Source organism: Arvicanthis niloticus, chromosome Y, assembly GCF_011762505.2.
Source record: "Arvicanthis niloticus isolate mArvNil1 chromosome Y, mArvNil1.pat.X, whole genome shotgun sequence".
NCBI classification, from domain to species: Eukaryota; Metazoa; Chordata; class Mammalia; order Rodentia; family Muridae; genus Arvicanthis; species Arvicanthis niloticus.
The window spans coordinates 3,155,603-3,174,428 of NC_133431.1; the positions used below are offsets into that span (position 1 = coordinate 3,155,603).

General features: G+C 27.7%; 1 protein-coding gene across 9 annotated transcripts; it reads right to left on the reverse strand.

Annotated features, from left to right (window-relative positions):
• Positions 1-6,161: 6,161 nt before the first annotated feature.
• LOC143437361 (uncharacterized) lies at positions 6,162-18,605 on the reverse strand. Of its 9 annotated transcripts, none has more exons than XM_076922155.1 (5): positions 18,178-18,595; positions 14,760-14,870; positions 12,728-12,804; positions 10,520-10,605; positions 8,887-8,941 (listed from the first exon to the last, which is right to left on the reverse strand). In XM_076922155.1, exons 1-4 carry the CDS (start codon positions 18,439-18,441, stop codon positions 10,539-10,541), a joined length of 519 nt encoding a protein of 172 aa, XP_076778270.1. In that variant the 5' UTR covers positions 18,442-18,595; the 3' UTR covers positions 8,887-8,941; positions 10,520-10,538. The 9 variants fall into 9 exon arrangements, 7 of the variants coding, with proteins under 7 accessions (XP_076778273.1, XP_076778271.1, XP_076778272.1 ...); XM_076922154.1 differs by having other exon boundaries at positions 8,906-8,957; XR_013106861.1 differs by lacking the exon at positions 8,887-8,941 and adding an exon at positions 11,445-11,590 and having other exon boundaries at positions 18,178-18,603.
• Positions 18,606-18,826: the final 221 nt, after the last annotated feature.

Here is an 18,826-nt window from a genome sequence, read left to right on the forward strand (position 1 = left end):
CCGTCTGCTTCATCAATCAAGGAACAGGGTACATCGTGTACATTCTATTCTACACTTTCAGTCCATTTCAGCCACCAGTGTGGCTCATCACAGCTGGGACAACCTGCAGCTAAACATAGCTCACATTCAAACAGTAACCAGTGTTCAAGTAAAAACAGCTCTTCAATGAAAAACATCGAGATGTCTCTGGAGGGATTTGGAGGCAGAAGACAGAGGGTGGAAATGTGATAAATATAATGGAAAATATTGTTTTAAAAGTAGAAATGGGCTTGATGATTCTCTGCTCCTTTTAGGAAGGGTCTGTATTATGGCACAACAAGTATTATTTAAGCCTATACTCTCATGAGAATCATCTTAAAATCTCAAAGAACAGAACAAAACGAAACAAAATAAAAAAATGTCCTGTTAAGCAGCAGGTCTAGTAAAACTACAGTAATTTGGTGAGTTCATTTTTTAAAAGATTTCTTTATTTTATGTGGATACACTGTAGCTGTCTTCAGACACACCAGAAGAGGGCATCAGATCCCATTACAGATGGTTGTGAGCCACCGTGTGGTTGCTGAGATTTGAACTCAGGGCCTCTGGAAGAGCAGACAGAGCTCTTTACTGCTGAGTCATATCTCCATTAAAGGTGAATTAAAAGTTCACTTTTTAATCCAGATTACTGATTTTCTGTTGTTGGACCCAAAGATGGGCTTCTCAAGCCACGTATCAATCATCTAACATTGAGTACCTCACTGTTCATTGCTAATATTAAGTACTGTCGAAGCAGGGAATTTATCAACTTCTTTGGCTCTGTCCTTTTCTTCACTGTGACTACACACAGTTCCAAGTTGGTCACAGAATTCAACTCTTTTACAAGTACAGCTTCATTTGAGAGTCCAGACAAAAAGCAGAAGTTACAGAAGTTACAGGACACACACTCACTGGTCTATTTTTCCATTCAATGAAGTGTCAAAGTCAAGCCTGCCAAGTTGAAGACTTCCCCGCATGTACCAGCACAGACAGGATTGGACATTTAAGTTAATTCTAAATTACTGAGTATGATCTAGCCTGTGGTACAAGAGCTATTGCTCTAAAAAGAAATAATCAGCAGCACTTTTGAAAAATGAAAAGAAAATTTGAATGACTGGGAAGTATTGGAGAATGAAAATAATTATGAGACAATAACACAGATGCATTTAAAGGATATCAAATTTAAAAACAGAAATCAGTTATTGACTATTTCAAATGATAATCATTATTGAATCGTCCCCACATATCTGCACCAATTTTCAAAAACATCAGGCACAGAGTATGCTGTTAAGAAGATATGGTTTTACCTCACCCCTATGAGCAATGTTAGCTGCTGAGATATATAACGTATCACATGCCTCTAACATCAATGTCCTCTTTTTAACCCTCTGGGCTGAAGTAAATTTGCAAGTGCATTGGAAATGTGTGCAATATTGCCAACTAGTTGGAAATTTAATATTCATTGGATCCAAGCTAATCATCCCAATCTGTATGACTACCAGTTTAAGCTGCTTTCATTCACATGACATGAATTAATGCATGCTGGGAAATAACAGAATCACTCACCATGGCACCACCTGGCACTTCATCATAATGGTGATGGGAACCGTTGTTTGCTTGTCCCATTTCCTTCCATGAATTACACAAGAATCTGGTCCCCTACTCTGGTCTGAAGGTAGAAGCCATGCTCCATGTGCAAATCCTTTCCCTCTTACTGCAATGGAAAGTTGACTACATGGCTACAACAAGTAATTTTAAAACTGAGTGGTGGTACAGGCAGCTACATTAAGAATTTAGCTAGGTTAATCAAGAAGACAATATGTTATAACCCTCAGGAGTAACCAGTGGAATCAAGGACAGCTGAGTGTAAATGGGAGAGCTTTTATCAATAACATCTTTCTAGGCTGGATGTATAGCCGCTCTAGCATTAATATGTGTTTGATAAGGAAATCACTGCACAAAACTAAGTCATTATTTTAAAATATATCTTTCAAAAGAGTATGGATTCAGCTCAAAGAAAACCAACCAAATATGAAGCCCAGGAAGGAAGATCAAAATGTGGATGCTCAGTGCTTTGTAGAAGGGTGAACAAAATACTCACAGGAGGACATATGGAATCAAGTGTGGAGCAGAGACTGAGGAGAGGCCATCCAGAGACTGCCCCACCTGGGGATCAATCCATATACAGCCACCAAACCTGGATGCTATTGTGGATGCTCAGAAGTGCTTGGTCTTGGAAGCCTGATATGTCTGTCTCCTGAGAGGCTTCGCCAGAGCCAGAACAATACAGAGGCAGATGCTCGCAGACAACCATTGGACTGAGCATGGGGTCCTGGATGGAACAGTTGGAGAAGAGACTGAAGGAGATGAGGAGTTTTGTAACCCCTTGAGGGAGCAACAGTGTCAACTGGCCCAGACTCCCCGGATCTCCCTGGGACTGAACCTGCAACCAAAGCAAACACATGGAGGGACCCGTGGCTGCAGCTGCATATGTGACAGAGGATGGCCTTGTCGGACATCAGTGGGAGGAGAGGCCCTTGGGCCAGAGGGTCTTTGATGCCCCAGTGTAGAGGAAGGACAGGGAGGGAAGACAGGAGTGGGTGGGGGTGTGGGGGAGCACCCTTATACAGATAGGGAGAGGGGGAATTCCAAAGAGGAGACCTGAAAAGGCTGAAACATTTGAACTGTAAATAAAGAGATTTATAGCACAAATTTACATTTTAATCATGAAATCTGATCTCAAATATAGAGTTAAAAGACTTATCGATGCACAATTCTCACATGTGCAACAGACACAGAGCACATGGAGAATATATACACACTGCTCTTACATGAGCAGCTCTGCTGAGCTACTCTAACCTCAAAATAAAGCAGCTTTTCCTCCTGAGCAAGCTGGGTCAGAAGAAGGCAATAGATACTTCAATGCAGGAAAGAAAGGATTACATTTCAGTTAGCCCTGACTGCTCTGTTTCTCAGGACAGTGACCTCACTGTGGAGAATTCCAGTTTTCTGAGCTATTCTTCTGAAATGTTATTTTATATGTATTACTATTTTGCCTGCATGTGTCTGTGCACAGTACATGCTGTGACCACAAGGGGGCAGCAGATACTTCACAATTACAGTTAGCAACCAAGTAGTTTTGGGAATGGGACTCCTCGTCTACTATAGAAACGTCCAGTTTATCCCTAACTGCTAGGTCGTATTTATAGCCACATTATATATAAAATATATTTTTTGTACATGTTAAGTAAATTATATTTGCATTACTTTCACCCTTTTTAAATTTCCGTTATCCATTCCCAGATTCTTTCATATTTCTTCCTTGTTAATTTTGAAAACTATGCACAAATATATGAATAAAACCTACTGTGTGAATTTCTGTTGACTGTGTCCATGATTTCAGGGATGAGTTCTTTGCACTGGATATGCCATTAGGTAGCTCAAAACAGCCTGAGGATAACTGATTCACTTGTGGAAGAATCAGACCCTGAAGTGACCGAGGCTATCTTGGCAAAAAAGCATGAAGAATACAAAACATACTGAACTATATACCTCAGCTAACACTAACTGCTTCCACGGCTCTGAATTTCTGGAGCTGCAGAAAAGACTATGGATATTGGCCAGAGAGAATCACGGTCTGCATTGCTAACGTCTAACAGACATGATAAAGAAAAGGCAATATTGATCTTAGTTTGATAGACGGGGCGGTTTCAGGCAGCATGGCTGCATTCCATGGGAGACGTCTGTTACTAGACTCAGGACCTCAATCTGTTCAGTTCCTACATTAACCAGATAGAGTCAGCCACTCTTCCTCAATAAGCCAATTAAAAGAACTGATTTGTTTAGCTGTGACACGCTAGTAATAACCATCCCAATGATTTATTATTCCATCTAGGAAATCAGCCCCTTATCAACACTACCCTACTCAAGACCCCAGGTCGTGGGCAGAATGAGAAGGATTTGAGGGCAAAATATCACACAAAAAACCTGTAGCTTAATTTTTGATGAAGTCTGTTTTCCTCTGAAATCCAATGACATTGATTTCCTTTGTATGTATTACTCTTAACATGCCAATCTTCAGGGTTCTACGAGGACAGCTAGTTAAGATAAATATAGACTTCAATGCTTTATGCCATCTAAACATCCTATATTTTCAATATAAATGCAAATGACAACATTCCCAGTTTCTGTCCAGAAGCAAATTCATATTTTACTTAGCATTTTAATTTTGGAACTTGCATATTAGAACTGTTACGATTAAATCCTAAGACCAAGTGTCAAATAACAAACAACTTGATCTGGCTGGTTCTTACAAACCTCACTGTATTGATCTACCTGCCTGTCTCTAAACCAGTTCCAGGAAGTTTTTATCACTATTGCTCTGTACTACAGCTTGAGGTCAGGGATATTGATTCTCCCAGAAGTTCTTTTATTGTGGAGCATAGTTTTCTGCTATCCTGTGGTTTTTTTTTTTTTATTTTAAGTAAATTTGCATATTGCTCTTTCTAACTCTATGACGAATTGAGTGGGAAATCTGATGGGGACTGCATTGAATCTGGAGATTGCTTTTGGCAAGATGGTCATTTTTACTAAATAAAGTGTGCCAATCCATGATCATGGGAGATTTTTCCATCTTCTGAGATCTTTGATTTCTTTCTTCAGAGACTTGAAGTCCTTGTGATGTTTAGGTATGGACCTTGAATTCCTGATCTTTTCAAGACTTTTACCAAGAATGGAAGTTGAATTTTGTCAAATGCTTTCTCAGCATCTAATGAGATGATTATGTGTTTTTTTAACTTTGTTTATATAATGGATCAATGGAATGGAACTGAAGACCCAAAAATAGAGCCACACATCTATGGTCACTTGATCTTTGACAAAGAAGCCAAAACTACCCAGTGGAAAAAAAGACAGCATTTTCAACAAATAGTGCTGGTTCAACTGGCAGTCATCATGTAGAAGAATGCACATAGATCCATTCATATCTCTTTGTGCAAAGATCAAGAACAAGTGGGTGAAAGACTTCTACTTAAAACCAGGTATGTTGAAACTAAGAGAAGTGAAAGGGGGGAGAGTTTCGAACACATGGGCACAGGGCAAAATTTCCTGAACAGAACACTAATGACTTATGCTCTAAGACCAACAATAGACAAATGGGACCTCATAAAATTGCAAAACTTCTGTAAGGCAAAGGACACTGTCAATAGGACAAAACCGCAACTAACAGATTGGGAAAAGATCTTTACCAAACCTACATCTGATAAAGGGCCCATACTCAATATATGCAAAGAACTCAAGATAAACTCCAGAGAACAAAATAACCCTATTAAAATGGTGTACAGAGCTTTAGGATGGTGACGGTTGGAGGACAAGATATAGCTACAAGTGACTCCTGGTTTAGACAGGAGCACCAGGATTCACCACTGGAGAAAAGGGCCAATTAACATACAAAGGTAGACCTATCAGAATTATACCAGACGTTTCAACAGAGACTATGAAAGCCAGAAGAGCCTGGTCCGAGGTCATGTAGACTCTAAGAGAACACAAACCCCAGCCAAGGCTACCATACCCAGCAAAACTCTCAATCGACATAGATGGAGAAACCAAAATATTCTAGGACAAAACCAAATTCAAACAGTATCTACCTACCAATGCAGCCCTACAGGGAATCCTAGAAGAAAAATTCCAACACAAGGAAGGTACCTACACCAAACAAAACACTAGATACTAAGTATCTCACAACAAAGCCAAAAGGAGAGAAATACAAGCACATAAAGCCACCCACAAAAACAAATATAACAGTAACCAAGAGTCATCTGTCTTTAATATATCTCAATTTAAATGGACTCAACTCATGCTACCAGACTGGATTCTCAAACAAGATCCAGCATTTTGCTGCATACAAGAAGCACACCTCTATAACAAAGACAGGCGCTACCTCAGAGTAGAAGGGTGGAAAAGGGTCTTCCAAGCAAATGGTCCCAAGAAACAAGCTGGAGTTACCACCCTATTATTCTATAAAATACTTTCAACTAAAAGTTATCAAGTATCATGAGGAAGGACACTTCATATTCATCAAAGGGGAAATTTACCAAGAGAATGTCTTAATTCTGAACATCTATGTACCAAATGCAAGGGCACCCACATTCATTAAAGAAACTTTACTAAAGCTCAAAAGACATATTGAAACCCACACAATAATAGTGGGAGACTTCAACATCCCACTCTCACCAATGGACAAGTCATTGAAACAGAAACTAAACAGAGACACAGTGAAACTAATAGAGGTTATGATCCAAATGGATTTAACAGATATGTACAGAACATTTCACGCTAAAACAAAAGAATATACCTTCTTCTCAGAACATCATGGTACCTCCCTCACAGTCAATCACATAACTGGTCACAAAACAGGCCTCAACAGATATAAGAAGATTGAAATAATCCCATTCATCCTATCAGTTCACCATGGCCTAATGCTGGTCTTCAAGAACAGCAAAACAACAGAGAGCCCACATACACACGGAAACTCAACCACCCTCTACTCAATGATGACTCAATTTTATGTTTACATCTTATTTAATTTATATTTTATATTTATACTTTATTTTATATTTTGTATTTATATTTTATTTTATATTTTATGTTTACACTTTATTTTATATTTTATATTTATATTTTATTTTAGATTTTATGTTTATATCTTATTTAATTAATATTTTATATTTACATTTTATTTTATATTTTATATTTATATATTATTTTATATTTTATGTTTATATCTTATTTAATTTATGTTTTATATTTACAATTTATTTTATATTTTGTATTTATATTTTATTTTATATTTTATGTTTATATCTTATTTAATTTATATTTTATATTTACAGTTTATTTTATATTTTATATTTATATTTTATTTTATACTTTATGTTTATATCTTATTTAATTTATATTTTATATTTACATTTTATTTTATATTTATATTTTTTTATATTTTATGTTTATATCTTATTTAATTTATATTTTATATTTACACTTTCTTTTATATTTTACATTTATGTTTTATTTTATGTTTTACATTTAACATTTAAATCCTAGATTTTATTTGAAATAAACGCTTCTTCACGTCGTGCGCTCTCATGAAAAACAAAAACCACGCGTTTTACGTGTTATTAAATAATAAGCACAGTGACTGTTTTCAATCGATAAATCTCATGAGCGAATTTGACAAATTCAAGTTAAGTAACGAAGAATCGATATCAGCGGAGTCGGGGTTTCGGGCCGATCGCACGCAGTGTGAACTGATAATCGATTAAAATTAATTTCACGGCGTCTCGGTGGGCACGGATGGAAGAGAGGACGAATCGTTATTCATCGAGATGAATTTTATTTAATTTATTTATTTTATTAATTTTATTTATTTTATTGTTTTTTATTTATTTTATTTATTTTATTTTATTTATTTTATTTATTTTATTGTATTTTATTTTATTTACTTTATTTTGTTTATTTTATTCATTTTATTTTATTTATTTTATTTTATTTATTTTATTTTACTTAACATAAAAGATCGGAATCGCAGGGTGTGACAGAGTTTGTCAGTTTGTTTATTGTTTATTATTGTTTTTGTCAGTTTGTTTATTGTTTATTGTTTTTTGTTTTGTTATTTGTTTATTGTTTTTTATTTATTTTATTTATTTTATTTTATTTATTTTATTGTATTTTATTTTATTTATTTTATTTTATTTATTTTATTTTGTTTATTTTATTCATTTTATTCATTTTATTTTATTTATTTTATTTTATTTATTTTATTTTACTTAACATAAAAGATCGGAATCGCAGGGTGTGAGTTTGTCAGAAAAAAAAAAAATTGCCTGTGTCTGATGACAAACATCCGTAAAGATTAAGATTAATTATGAATGAGACGCATCAAATATAAAAAATATAACATATATAGAATATGAGATACATCGAATGTAAAATTAAAAATATAAAATATAAAAATACGAAAATAAAATGCATTGAATATAAAATTTAAAGCATAAAATACAGAGTATAAAATAAAATATAAAAGACATTGAATGTAAAATTTAAAATATAAAAAAAAAAACATGAAAAAATTAAAGAAGACAAAATGTGAAATAATACGAAATGTGAATCCCTCACTTTATTGTACTGACTGCGGCTTCTACGCTTTCAGGGTTTTCTTGATATTCGCTGTGTGTTTCTCTGATCGCTCAGAATTCTTACAGAAGCCAAAGGGTGGGGCTGAGAGGAGCTGCTTTGCATAAATTGGCATAAATTAGCATAAATTAGCACAAATTATTATGCATCAAATTATATTAAATATTTAAATTAAATTAAAATTAAAATTTAAATACAATTAAATAAAATTAAATTTTAAATGAAATTAAACTTTAAATTAAATTTTAAAATAAATTAAATCAAATTTTAAATTAAATTAAACTTTAAATTAAATTAAATTTTAAATTAAAATCAAATTTTAAATTAAATTAAACTTTAAATTAAATTAAATTTTAAATTAAATTAAATCAAATTTTAAATTAAATTAAACTTTAAATTAAATTAAATTTTAAATTAAATGAAATGAAATTTTAAATTAAATTAAATTAAACTTTAAATTAAATTAAATTAAATTTCAAATTAAATTAAGCAAGTCCGACGTTGATCTATATACAGAATCCAGATTTTATTTGACAATATCTTCCTGTCCCGTTCACCGGATACCGGATGTGGGAGATTTAATATCGGCGCTCAGTGAACGTGTGCACTTCTGCATAAACATAAGATAATCTGAATGTGACGGGGGCGGGGCTGTGCCTCACACACGCGGTTCACTTCCTCCGCCTCCTCCGCATCACGTGGTTTCCGTGCTGCTCCTCACGTTCCCGCTCGCGTCCTGGAAGGAAGAAATACTGCAAGTATGTGTTATAATATAATGACATAATAAATAGTGATAACATATAATGTATAATGATATATCATTGCCAATATTATTAATTAATATTAACTAAGTAATATTAGTATCGATATATCATTAATCTATATTATATTATTTATATTAATATATAATGATACAAAAAATAATAATAACATATAATGTATAATGATATATCATTGCCAATATTATTAATTTTAATTAATTAATATTAGTATCAATATATCATTAATCTATATTATATTATTAATATTAATATATAATGATACAAAAAATAATAATAACATATAATGTATAATGATATATCATTGCCAATATTATTAATTTTAATTAATTAATATTAGTATCAATATATCATTAATCTATATTATATTATTTATATTAATATATAATGATACAGAAAATAATAATAACATATAATGTATAATGATATATCATTGCCAATATTATTAATTTTAATTAATTAATATTAGTATCAATATATCATTAATCTATATTATATTATTTATATTAATATATAATGATACAAAAAATAATAATAACATATAATGTATAATGATATATCATTGCCAATATTATTAATTTTAATTAATTAATATTAGTATCAATATATCATTAATCTATATTATATTATTTATATTAATATATAATGATACAAAAAATAATAATAACATATAATGTATAATGATATATCATTGCCAATATTATTAATTTTAATTAATTAATATTAGTATCAATATATCATTAATCTATATTATATTATTTATATTAATATATAATGATACAAAAAATAATAATAACATATAATGTATAATGATATATCATTGCCAATATTATTAATTTTAATTAATTAATATTAGTATCAATATACCATTAATCTATATTATATTATTTATATTAATATATGATGATATATCGTATAACACGATATATAGTATATAATATGTAGTACATAATACTTAATATATACTATTTAATATTTAATATATAACATATGATAATATATAATATTATAATCTATAGTAATGTAATACTTGAATATATTATTATCACTATTATAATTAATTAAATAATATTAAATAATTAATTAATAATATATAGATATATTCTTTATATTTTATATATTATATATGTTATGTTACATATTGATATATAATTTTATATTATATATGTTTAATAATACATAATATGTATTTTATGTGACAATAATATAATATATGATATAATATATAGAACTTATACAATACTATATAATACATAATGGTATATCATATATAATAAATAATATCTAATATACATAATAATATATGATATCTAATATCTAATATATGATATATTTCAATATATAATACATATAATAAATGATATATAATGTATAATATATAATATCTGACATATAATATAACATCAATGTAATATAAAATATGTCATATATAATAATATGATATATATTATACAATATATAATAATAAGATAATAATTAAGGATACAGCTACAGTTTCTAGTGAGCGCCCATCGCTGTCACACAGAGACACGAACCCGGAAAGCTCGGCCGCCGTCACGCACCGAGGAGCCGTGAGCGTGGACGGGGCGGGGCTGCGATCGCGGACGACGTCACCTCTGCCCTTTAAATATAAAATATATATATATATATATATGTCGGTTAAAATTTAAAAATGTAAAATAAAATATAAAAAGTAAAATATAAAACATAAATATAAAATATGATATAAATGTGAAATGAAAAAATAAAATAACGATAAGTAAATATATAAAAATAAATATAAATAAAATATAAAACAGCTCGAATGTAAAAGGTAAAAAATATACAATATATTCTGACTTATTTAGGAGAAAACTAAAAAAAAACTGCGGAAGAGTTATAATGTAATTAACTAATTTTAATTTTTTAATTGATTTTCTTTAATTAATTTTTTTAATTAATTTTAATTTTTTTTTTCCCTTTTCAGCGCAGTGGCGTCGGGAACTCGGCAGCGAGGAGTCGCCCGGAGCCTCACGTGGTCTGGACCCTGAGTAGATTACGGCACGTGATGTAATCGATATGTTATTAATTAAATAAAATTAATTATTTCATTTAATTAAAATTATTTTATTTAATTAAAATTATTTTATTTAAATAAAAAATTAAAATTAATTAATAAACAAATTAACGAATAAATAATCGAATATCGATCATGTGTATTGATAACCAATGAATCATAGACGATTATTGATCAGCTGACCCGAGACCCTTCTGCCCTCTACGTCCGACGGGAAAGGGCGTGGCCTTAGTATCAATTTAATACGAAAAATATTAAATTAATTAACTTAATGAAATTAATCAAATTAATTAAAATATCAAATCTCATTTTAAGTCTAACTACCGTAATTTGCTACAGCTAGTAAATTAATTAATTAAATTAGGTTAATTGAATCAATTAAATTAATTAAAATATTGATTTACATTTTATGTGTAACTTCCATGATTTCCTGTCTTATTAAACGCGGTGATAACAAGGACGTATTTATTACGTCGGCGCTTCTGAGTTCATGCGGTGGCAATGAGATTTATCCCTGTCACAGTGATTAAATATGAAATATAAAATAAACCTATAAATAAAATAAATAAAATATGATAAAGTAAAATATAAAATATAAAATAATACGAAATAAAATATATATAAAATATAAAATATATATATATAATATAAAATAAATAAAAATATGATAAAGTAAAATATAAAATATAAAATGTGAAATATAAAATAATATGAAATAAAATATATATAAAATATATATATATAAAATATAAAATATATATATATAAAATATAAAATAAATAAAAATGTGATAAAATAAAATGTAAAATTTAAATGTAAAATTTAATTTAAAACATGAAATATAAAATATAACATAAAATATAAAATTAAATGAATAAAAACATCATAAAATAAAGTGTAAAATGTAAAATATAAAATAAAATAAAAATACAAAATAAAATATAAAATGTTAAATATAAAATATAACATAAACTATAAAATTAAATGAATAAAAACATCATAAAATAAAATGTAAAATATAAAATATGAAATAAAATAAAAATACAAAATAAAATATAAAATGTAAAATATAAAACATAACATAAAATATAAAATTGAATGAATACAAATATCATAAAATAAAGTGTAAAATGTAAAATATAAAATAAAATAAAAATACAAAATAAAATATAAAATGTTAAATATAAAATATAACATAAACTATAAAATTAAATGAATAAAAACATCATAAAATAAAATGTAAAATATAAAATATGAAATAAAATAAAAATACAAAATAAAATATAAAATGTAAAATATAAAACATAACATAAAATATAAAATTGAATGAATACAAACATCATAAAATAAAATGTAAAATGTAAAATATAATATAAAATAAAATAAAAATACAAAATAAAATATTAAATGAAAAATGTAAAATAACATATAAATGCAAAATTACAAAATATAAACATATGGAACATAAAATAAAATTGAAATAAAATATACCCAGCAACCCTCGGTAACTTTTCCTGACACCGACCGTCGCTGTTTTATTAATTGTATTAATCTCTAATTAAATGCACATTTTCGGTTTTTTAGTTTTAATTAACTTTCTCCGTCTGACTCCCGCGTTCTCAGAATATCCGCGATCAACCTCCCGATGACGATATTAATGTTTACAATATTGACAATTGATATTAACATTTTTTCCTTAATTGCCGTGTTCTTCCACGTTGTTTTCATTCTCCGGTCACTGACTCTGTTCCTCCCGGTCGCTTCCTGTTTACGCCAAGACAGCAGAGTTATTTCTTTTACACTGCGTTGCTAATCAGCCGTCGGTGCTGATCGATAATCAATACCGATCGATAACCGGTGATCAATACATCAATACTAATCAATAACTGATAATGATCAATAATTGACAAGTAAATAGTGAGCTTGTAGAAATTAAAATAAATTACATAGTTTCTTTCCTTCTTCATCATTAAATTAAATTAATTTTAAATTAAAAATAAATTGAATTAAATTAGTTTCTTTCCTTAATCATTAAATTAATTTTAATTAATTTAATTAATTTTAAATTTAAAAATTAAATTAACTTAAATACTTTCTTTCCTTCATCAGTAAATTAAATTAATTTTAAGTTAAAAAATTAAATTAGTTTCTCTCCTTCATCATTAAATTAAATTTAATTAATTAATTTTAAATTAAAAAATTAAATAGTTTCTTTCCATCATCATTAATTTGATTAATTTTAAAAATAAAAATTTAAATTAAATCAAATAGTTCTTCATCATTAAAAGATAGAATTATTTCTTCACGTATCTTTTATTTCGAGTAATGCCGACCTATGGTCACAAAAGCATTTATACATATTTATATATTTATATATATTATACACATTATATATATTTATATGTTTATATATCATGCATATATCTGAATATTCATATCACAGAGACATATTTATATATTACAGGACACGTATATGAATATTTATATCTTATACACGTATTTGAATATCTTTATTTTATACATTATATTTCTATATTGTATTTAAATATGTCTGTAACATCTATAAATATGTCTATAAAATATATAAATATGTCTGTAATATATATAAATATGTCTGTAATATATATAAATATGTCTGTAACATGTATATATATGTCTGTAAAATGTATAAATATGTCTGTAATATATATAAATATGTCTGTAATATATATAAATATGTCTGTAACATGTATAAATATGTCTGTAATATATAAAAATATGTCTGTAATATATATAAGTATGTCTGTAATATATATAAATATGTCTGTAAAATTTATAAATATGTCTGTAATATATATAAATATGTCTATAACATGTATAAATATGTCTGTAATATATAAAAAATATGTCTGTAATATATATAAATATGTCTGTAATATATATAAATATGTCTGTAACATATATAAATATGTCTATAACATGTATAAATATGTCTGTAATATATAAAAAATATGTCTGTAATATATATAAATATGTCTGTAATATATATAAATATGTCTGTAACATATATAAATATGTCTGTAACATCTATAAATATGTGTGTAATATATATAAATATGTGTGTAATATATATAAATATGTCTGTAATATATATAAATATGTCTGTAATATATATAAATATGTCTGTAACATATATAAATATGTCTATAACATGTATATAAATATGTCTGTAATATATATAAATATGTCTGTAATATATATAAATATGTCTGTAATATATATAAATATGTCTGTAATATATATAAATATGTCTGTAACATATATAAATATGTCTGTAACATATATAAATATGTCTATAACATGTATATAAATATGTCTGTAATATATATAAATATGTCTGTAATATATATAAATATGTCTGTAACATATATAAATATGTCTGTAATATATATAAATATGTCTGTAATATATATAAATATGTCTGTAATATATATAAATATGTCTGTAATATATATAAATATGTCTGTAATATATATAAATATGTCTGTAATATATATAAATATGTCTGTAATATATATATATAAATATGTCTGTAATATATATAAATATGTCTGTAATATATATAAATATATCTGTAATATATAAATATGTCTGTAATATATATAAATATGTCTATAATATATATAAATATGTGTGTAATATATATAAATATGTCTATAACATATATGTCAGGGCCTCACCCTCGTTCCTTGTGGATTTGTGTCCATGTTGTGTCGGCTGGGAAACAAATACTCGGAAAACAGTCGAGATGATGAAGCTGCGTCTTCTAATTCATCAATCGGATGCAGCAACTATAAAACATAGAATATAAAATGTAGAAATAAAATATAAAACACGTCGGATATAACTGCTAAAATATAAAATTAAAATTAAATTAAAATAGAATAAAAAATATAAAATATAAAACATGAATATAAATTATAATAAAATGTAATATAAAATATAAAATAAAACGAAATAACATATAAAATACAGTAATATAAAATTTAAAATATAAAATTTAAAAAAGGGAATTAAAATAGAAAATAGTATAAAATATAAAATAAGACATATAATATAAATGTATAAATATGAAGTAAATAATATGAAATATAAAATGAAACAAAATTTAAAATTTCAAATATATATAAAATATAAAATATAAAACATAAATATAAAATATGAAATAAAACTAAAATATAAAATAAATCAAATATGAAATATAAAATAAAAAACTAAAATAATAAATAATAGAAAATGTCAAATTAAATGCAGATATAAAATATATAATTTAAAAATAAAATATATAATAAATACAAAATGTAACTTATAAAACATAAATATAAAATATAAAATAAATATATAAATATAAATATAAAATAAATATAAATAAATATAAAAATAAAATATAAATATAAATATAAAATAAAATATAAAAAAAATAAATAATATAAAATATTAAATATAAAATAAAATATAAATATAAATATAAAATATAAATATAAATATAAATATAAATATAAAATAAAAAGTAAATAAAATATAAAACACATCAAATACAAAATATAAAATTAAAAACGAAACAAATAAAGTATAAAATATATAAATATATATAATATAAAATATGAAATTTAACATCAAAATAAAATATAAAACATAATATATAAAATATAAAATAAAATAAAATTTAAATATATAAAATGTAAAAGAAAAAACATAAACATAAAATACAATATATATATGTGAATAAATAAAACATAAAATAAAATAGAAAACATAAAATGAAATATAGAAAATAGAAAATAAAAAACTAACAGTAAAATAAAATATGAAATAATATAAAATATAACATTAAATATAAAGTACAAAATATAATGAAATATACATATGATATATTATGAATAAAATAAAAAATAAAAATTAAACAAAATATAAAATACCTAAAATTTAAAATATACAACAAAATATAAAATATGAAACATACATATAAAATATAAAATAAAACTAAAATATAAAATACATCAAATAGAATATATATAATGTGAAAAATAAAAATAAACTAAGATATAAAATTAAATATAAAATCAGAAAAAAATTATATACATAAAATATAATTAAAGTATAAAACATAAAATAAGAAAAATATAATTAAAGTATAAAACATAAAATAAGAATAAATATGAAATGAAATAAAAAATATAAACTAAAATGAAATAAATTTAAACTTCAAAATATAAAGTAAAATGTAAAATATAAAACAAAAGAATAAAACGTACTATGAATATAACGTAAAATTAAAATACAACATAAAACACATTAAATAGAAAGTATAAAACAGAAAAAGAAAAGTAAATCGAGATTTAAAATAATGTAAAATGTGAAGTCAAATATTAAATGTAAAATGAAATAAATTGTAAATATGATATAAATATAAATAAGAATATTTTAAAATTTGAAAATAGTTTAAAGAATAAATTCTAAAGATGTAAAATAAAAATGTGACCGGACTTTTAATTCTACACCTGGCTGTGTAAGGAAAATAAAATTGTTAAATATCACACGTCACGCGTCACTTCCTGTCCCCATACGTCATGACATTGATAATAATGATAATAATGATAATGATAATAATGATAATGATAATCATGCTTTGTCTCGTGTTTTATATTTTATATTTTATTTACTTTATGTTATATTTTATTTTATATTTTATATTTATTTTATATTTATTTATATTTTATATTTATTTTATATTTATATTTATATTTATATTTTATATTTATTTTATATTTATTTATATTTTATATTTATGTTATATTTATTTATATTTTATATTTATTTTATATTTATATTTATATTTTATATTTATTTTATATTTATTTATATTTTATATTTATGTTATATTTTATTTTATATTTTATATTTATTTTATATTTATTTATATTTTATATTTATTTTATATTTATATTTATATTTATATTTTATATTTATTTTATATTTATTTATATTTTATATTTATGTTATATTTATTTATATTTTATATTTATTTTATATTTATATTTATATTTTATATTTATTTTATATTTATTTATATTTTATATTTATTTTATATTTTATTTTATATTTTATATTTATTTTATATTTATTTATATTTTATATTTATTTTATATTTATATTTATATTTATATTTTATATTTATTTTATATTTATTTATATTTTATATTTATGTTATATTTATTTATATTTTATATTTATTTTATATTTATATTTATATTTTATATTTATTTTATATTTATTTATATTTTATATTTATTTTATATTTATTTATATTTTATATTTTTATTTATTTCAATCATTTGATTTATATTCACCCTTTTCTATTTTTACTTATTTCACTATTTTCTCACTCATTTTACCCTCTGTTTTTACCTCATTTAAAACTTTCATATTTTACATTATTTCGCTTTATATTTAACGTTTCACATCTCGTTTCATCTCAATTCCGTCCGCTTCGCTTCGTGTTTTACGTTTCGCATTTTCTGTCGTCGCACTTGTGTTTCCGTCCCACTGACATTTACATATTGATTAGGATCCGCCCCAGCTCACGATTGATTCGCACTGACTGCGGATCAGCACCGGTTATTAATCACCGATCATTGATTATCAATTATTGATTATCGATTATTAATTATCAATTATCGAAAACTGATTATCAATTATTGGTTATTGATTATCGATTATCGATTGGTATCGATCACTGATCAGCAATGCCTGCTGATTGTCGATCCCTGATTGTCATCAGCATTGGTTATCGATTATCGATCGGTATTGATCACTGATCAGCACTGTCTGCTGATTATCAGTCGCTGATTACCATCAGCATTGATTATCGATTATCGATCGGTATTGATCACCGATCAGCGATACCTGCTGATTATCGATCGTTGATCACCATCGTTATTGATCATTTTTAGTTCCTGACCAGCATCGACTATTCGTCATTGATTAACATTGATTACCGGTTATCGTGAGCATTGATCGTCATCCGCATCCCATCACCGTCATGCCCCTGCCGCAGCCTCCCGAGTGCTGGGAACCAAGGCCTGCGCCACGACTTACTGATCCCCTCGACGACTGATAATCGATCAGTATCGATTGGTATCCACGGGGTCGGCGGGAACCGCGGGGCATCACGGGACCGATCGCCGCCGCTCTGGTCCTGCGCGGGTCGCCGTCGCGGGCTTCTGACGTCAGTAACAGCGCGACGGGACCGGGATCCGCGGCGGCGGCGATGCCGGTGCGGCCGCTGACGGGATGCGGGGCTGGGTCGCGCTCCTGTGACGTCAGAAGCCCGCGACGGGGTCGCCGGGCGGCGCGGGGCATCACGGGAACCGCGCCGCCGCCGCTCTGCTCCTGCGCGAGCCGCCGTCGCCGGCTGTGACGTCAGAAGCCCGCGACGGGGTCGCCGGGCGGCGCGGGGCATCACGGGAACCGCGCGGCCGCCGCTCTGGTCCTGCGCAGGTCGCCGTCGCCGGCTGTGACGTCACGCGGAGCGCGACGGGGTCGGCGGGCGCCGCGGGGCGTCACGGGAACCGCGCGGGCCGCCGTCGCCGGTTCTGACGTCACGGGAGCGCGACGGGGTCGGCGGGGGCCGCGGGGCGTCACGGGAACCGCGCGGGCCGCCGTCGCCGGTTCTGACGTCACGGGAGCGCGACGGGGTGGGCGGGAGCCGCGGGGCGTCACGGGAACCGCGCGGGCCGCCGTCGCC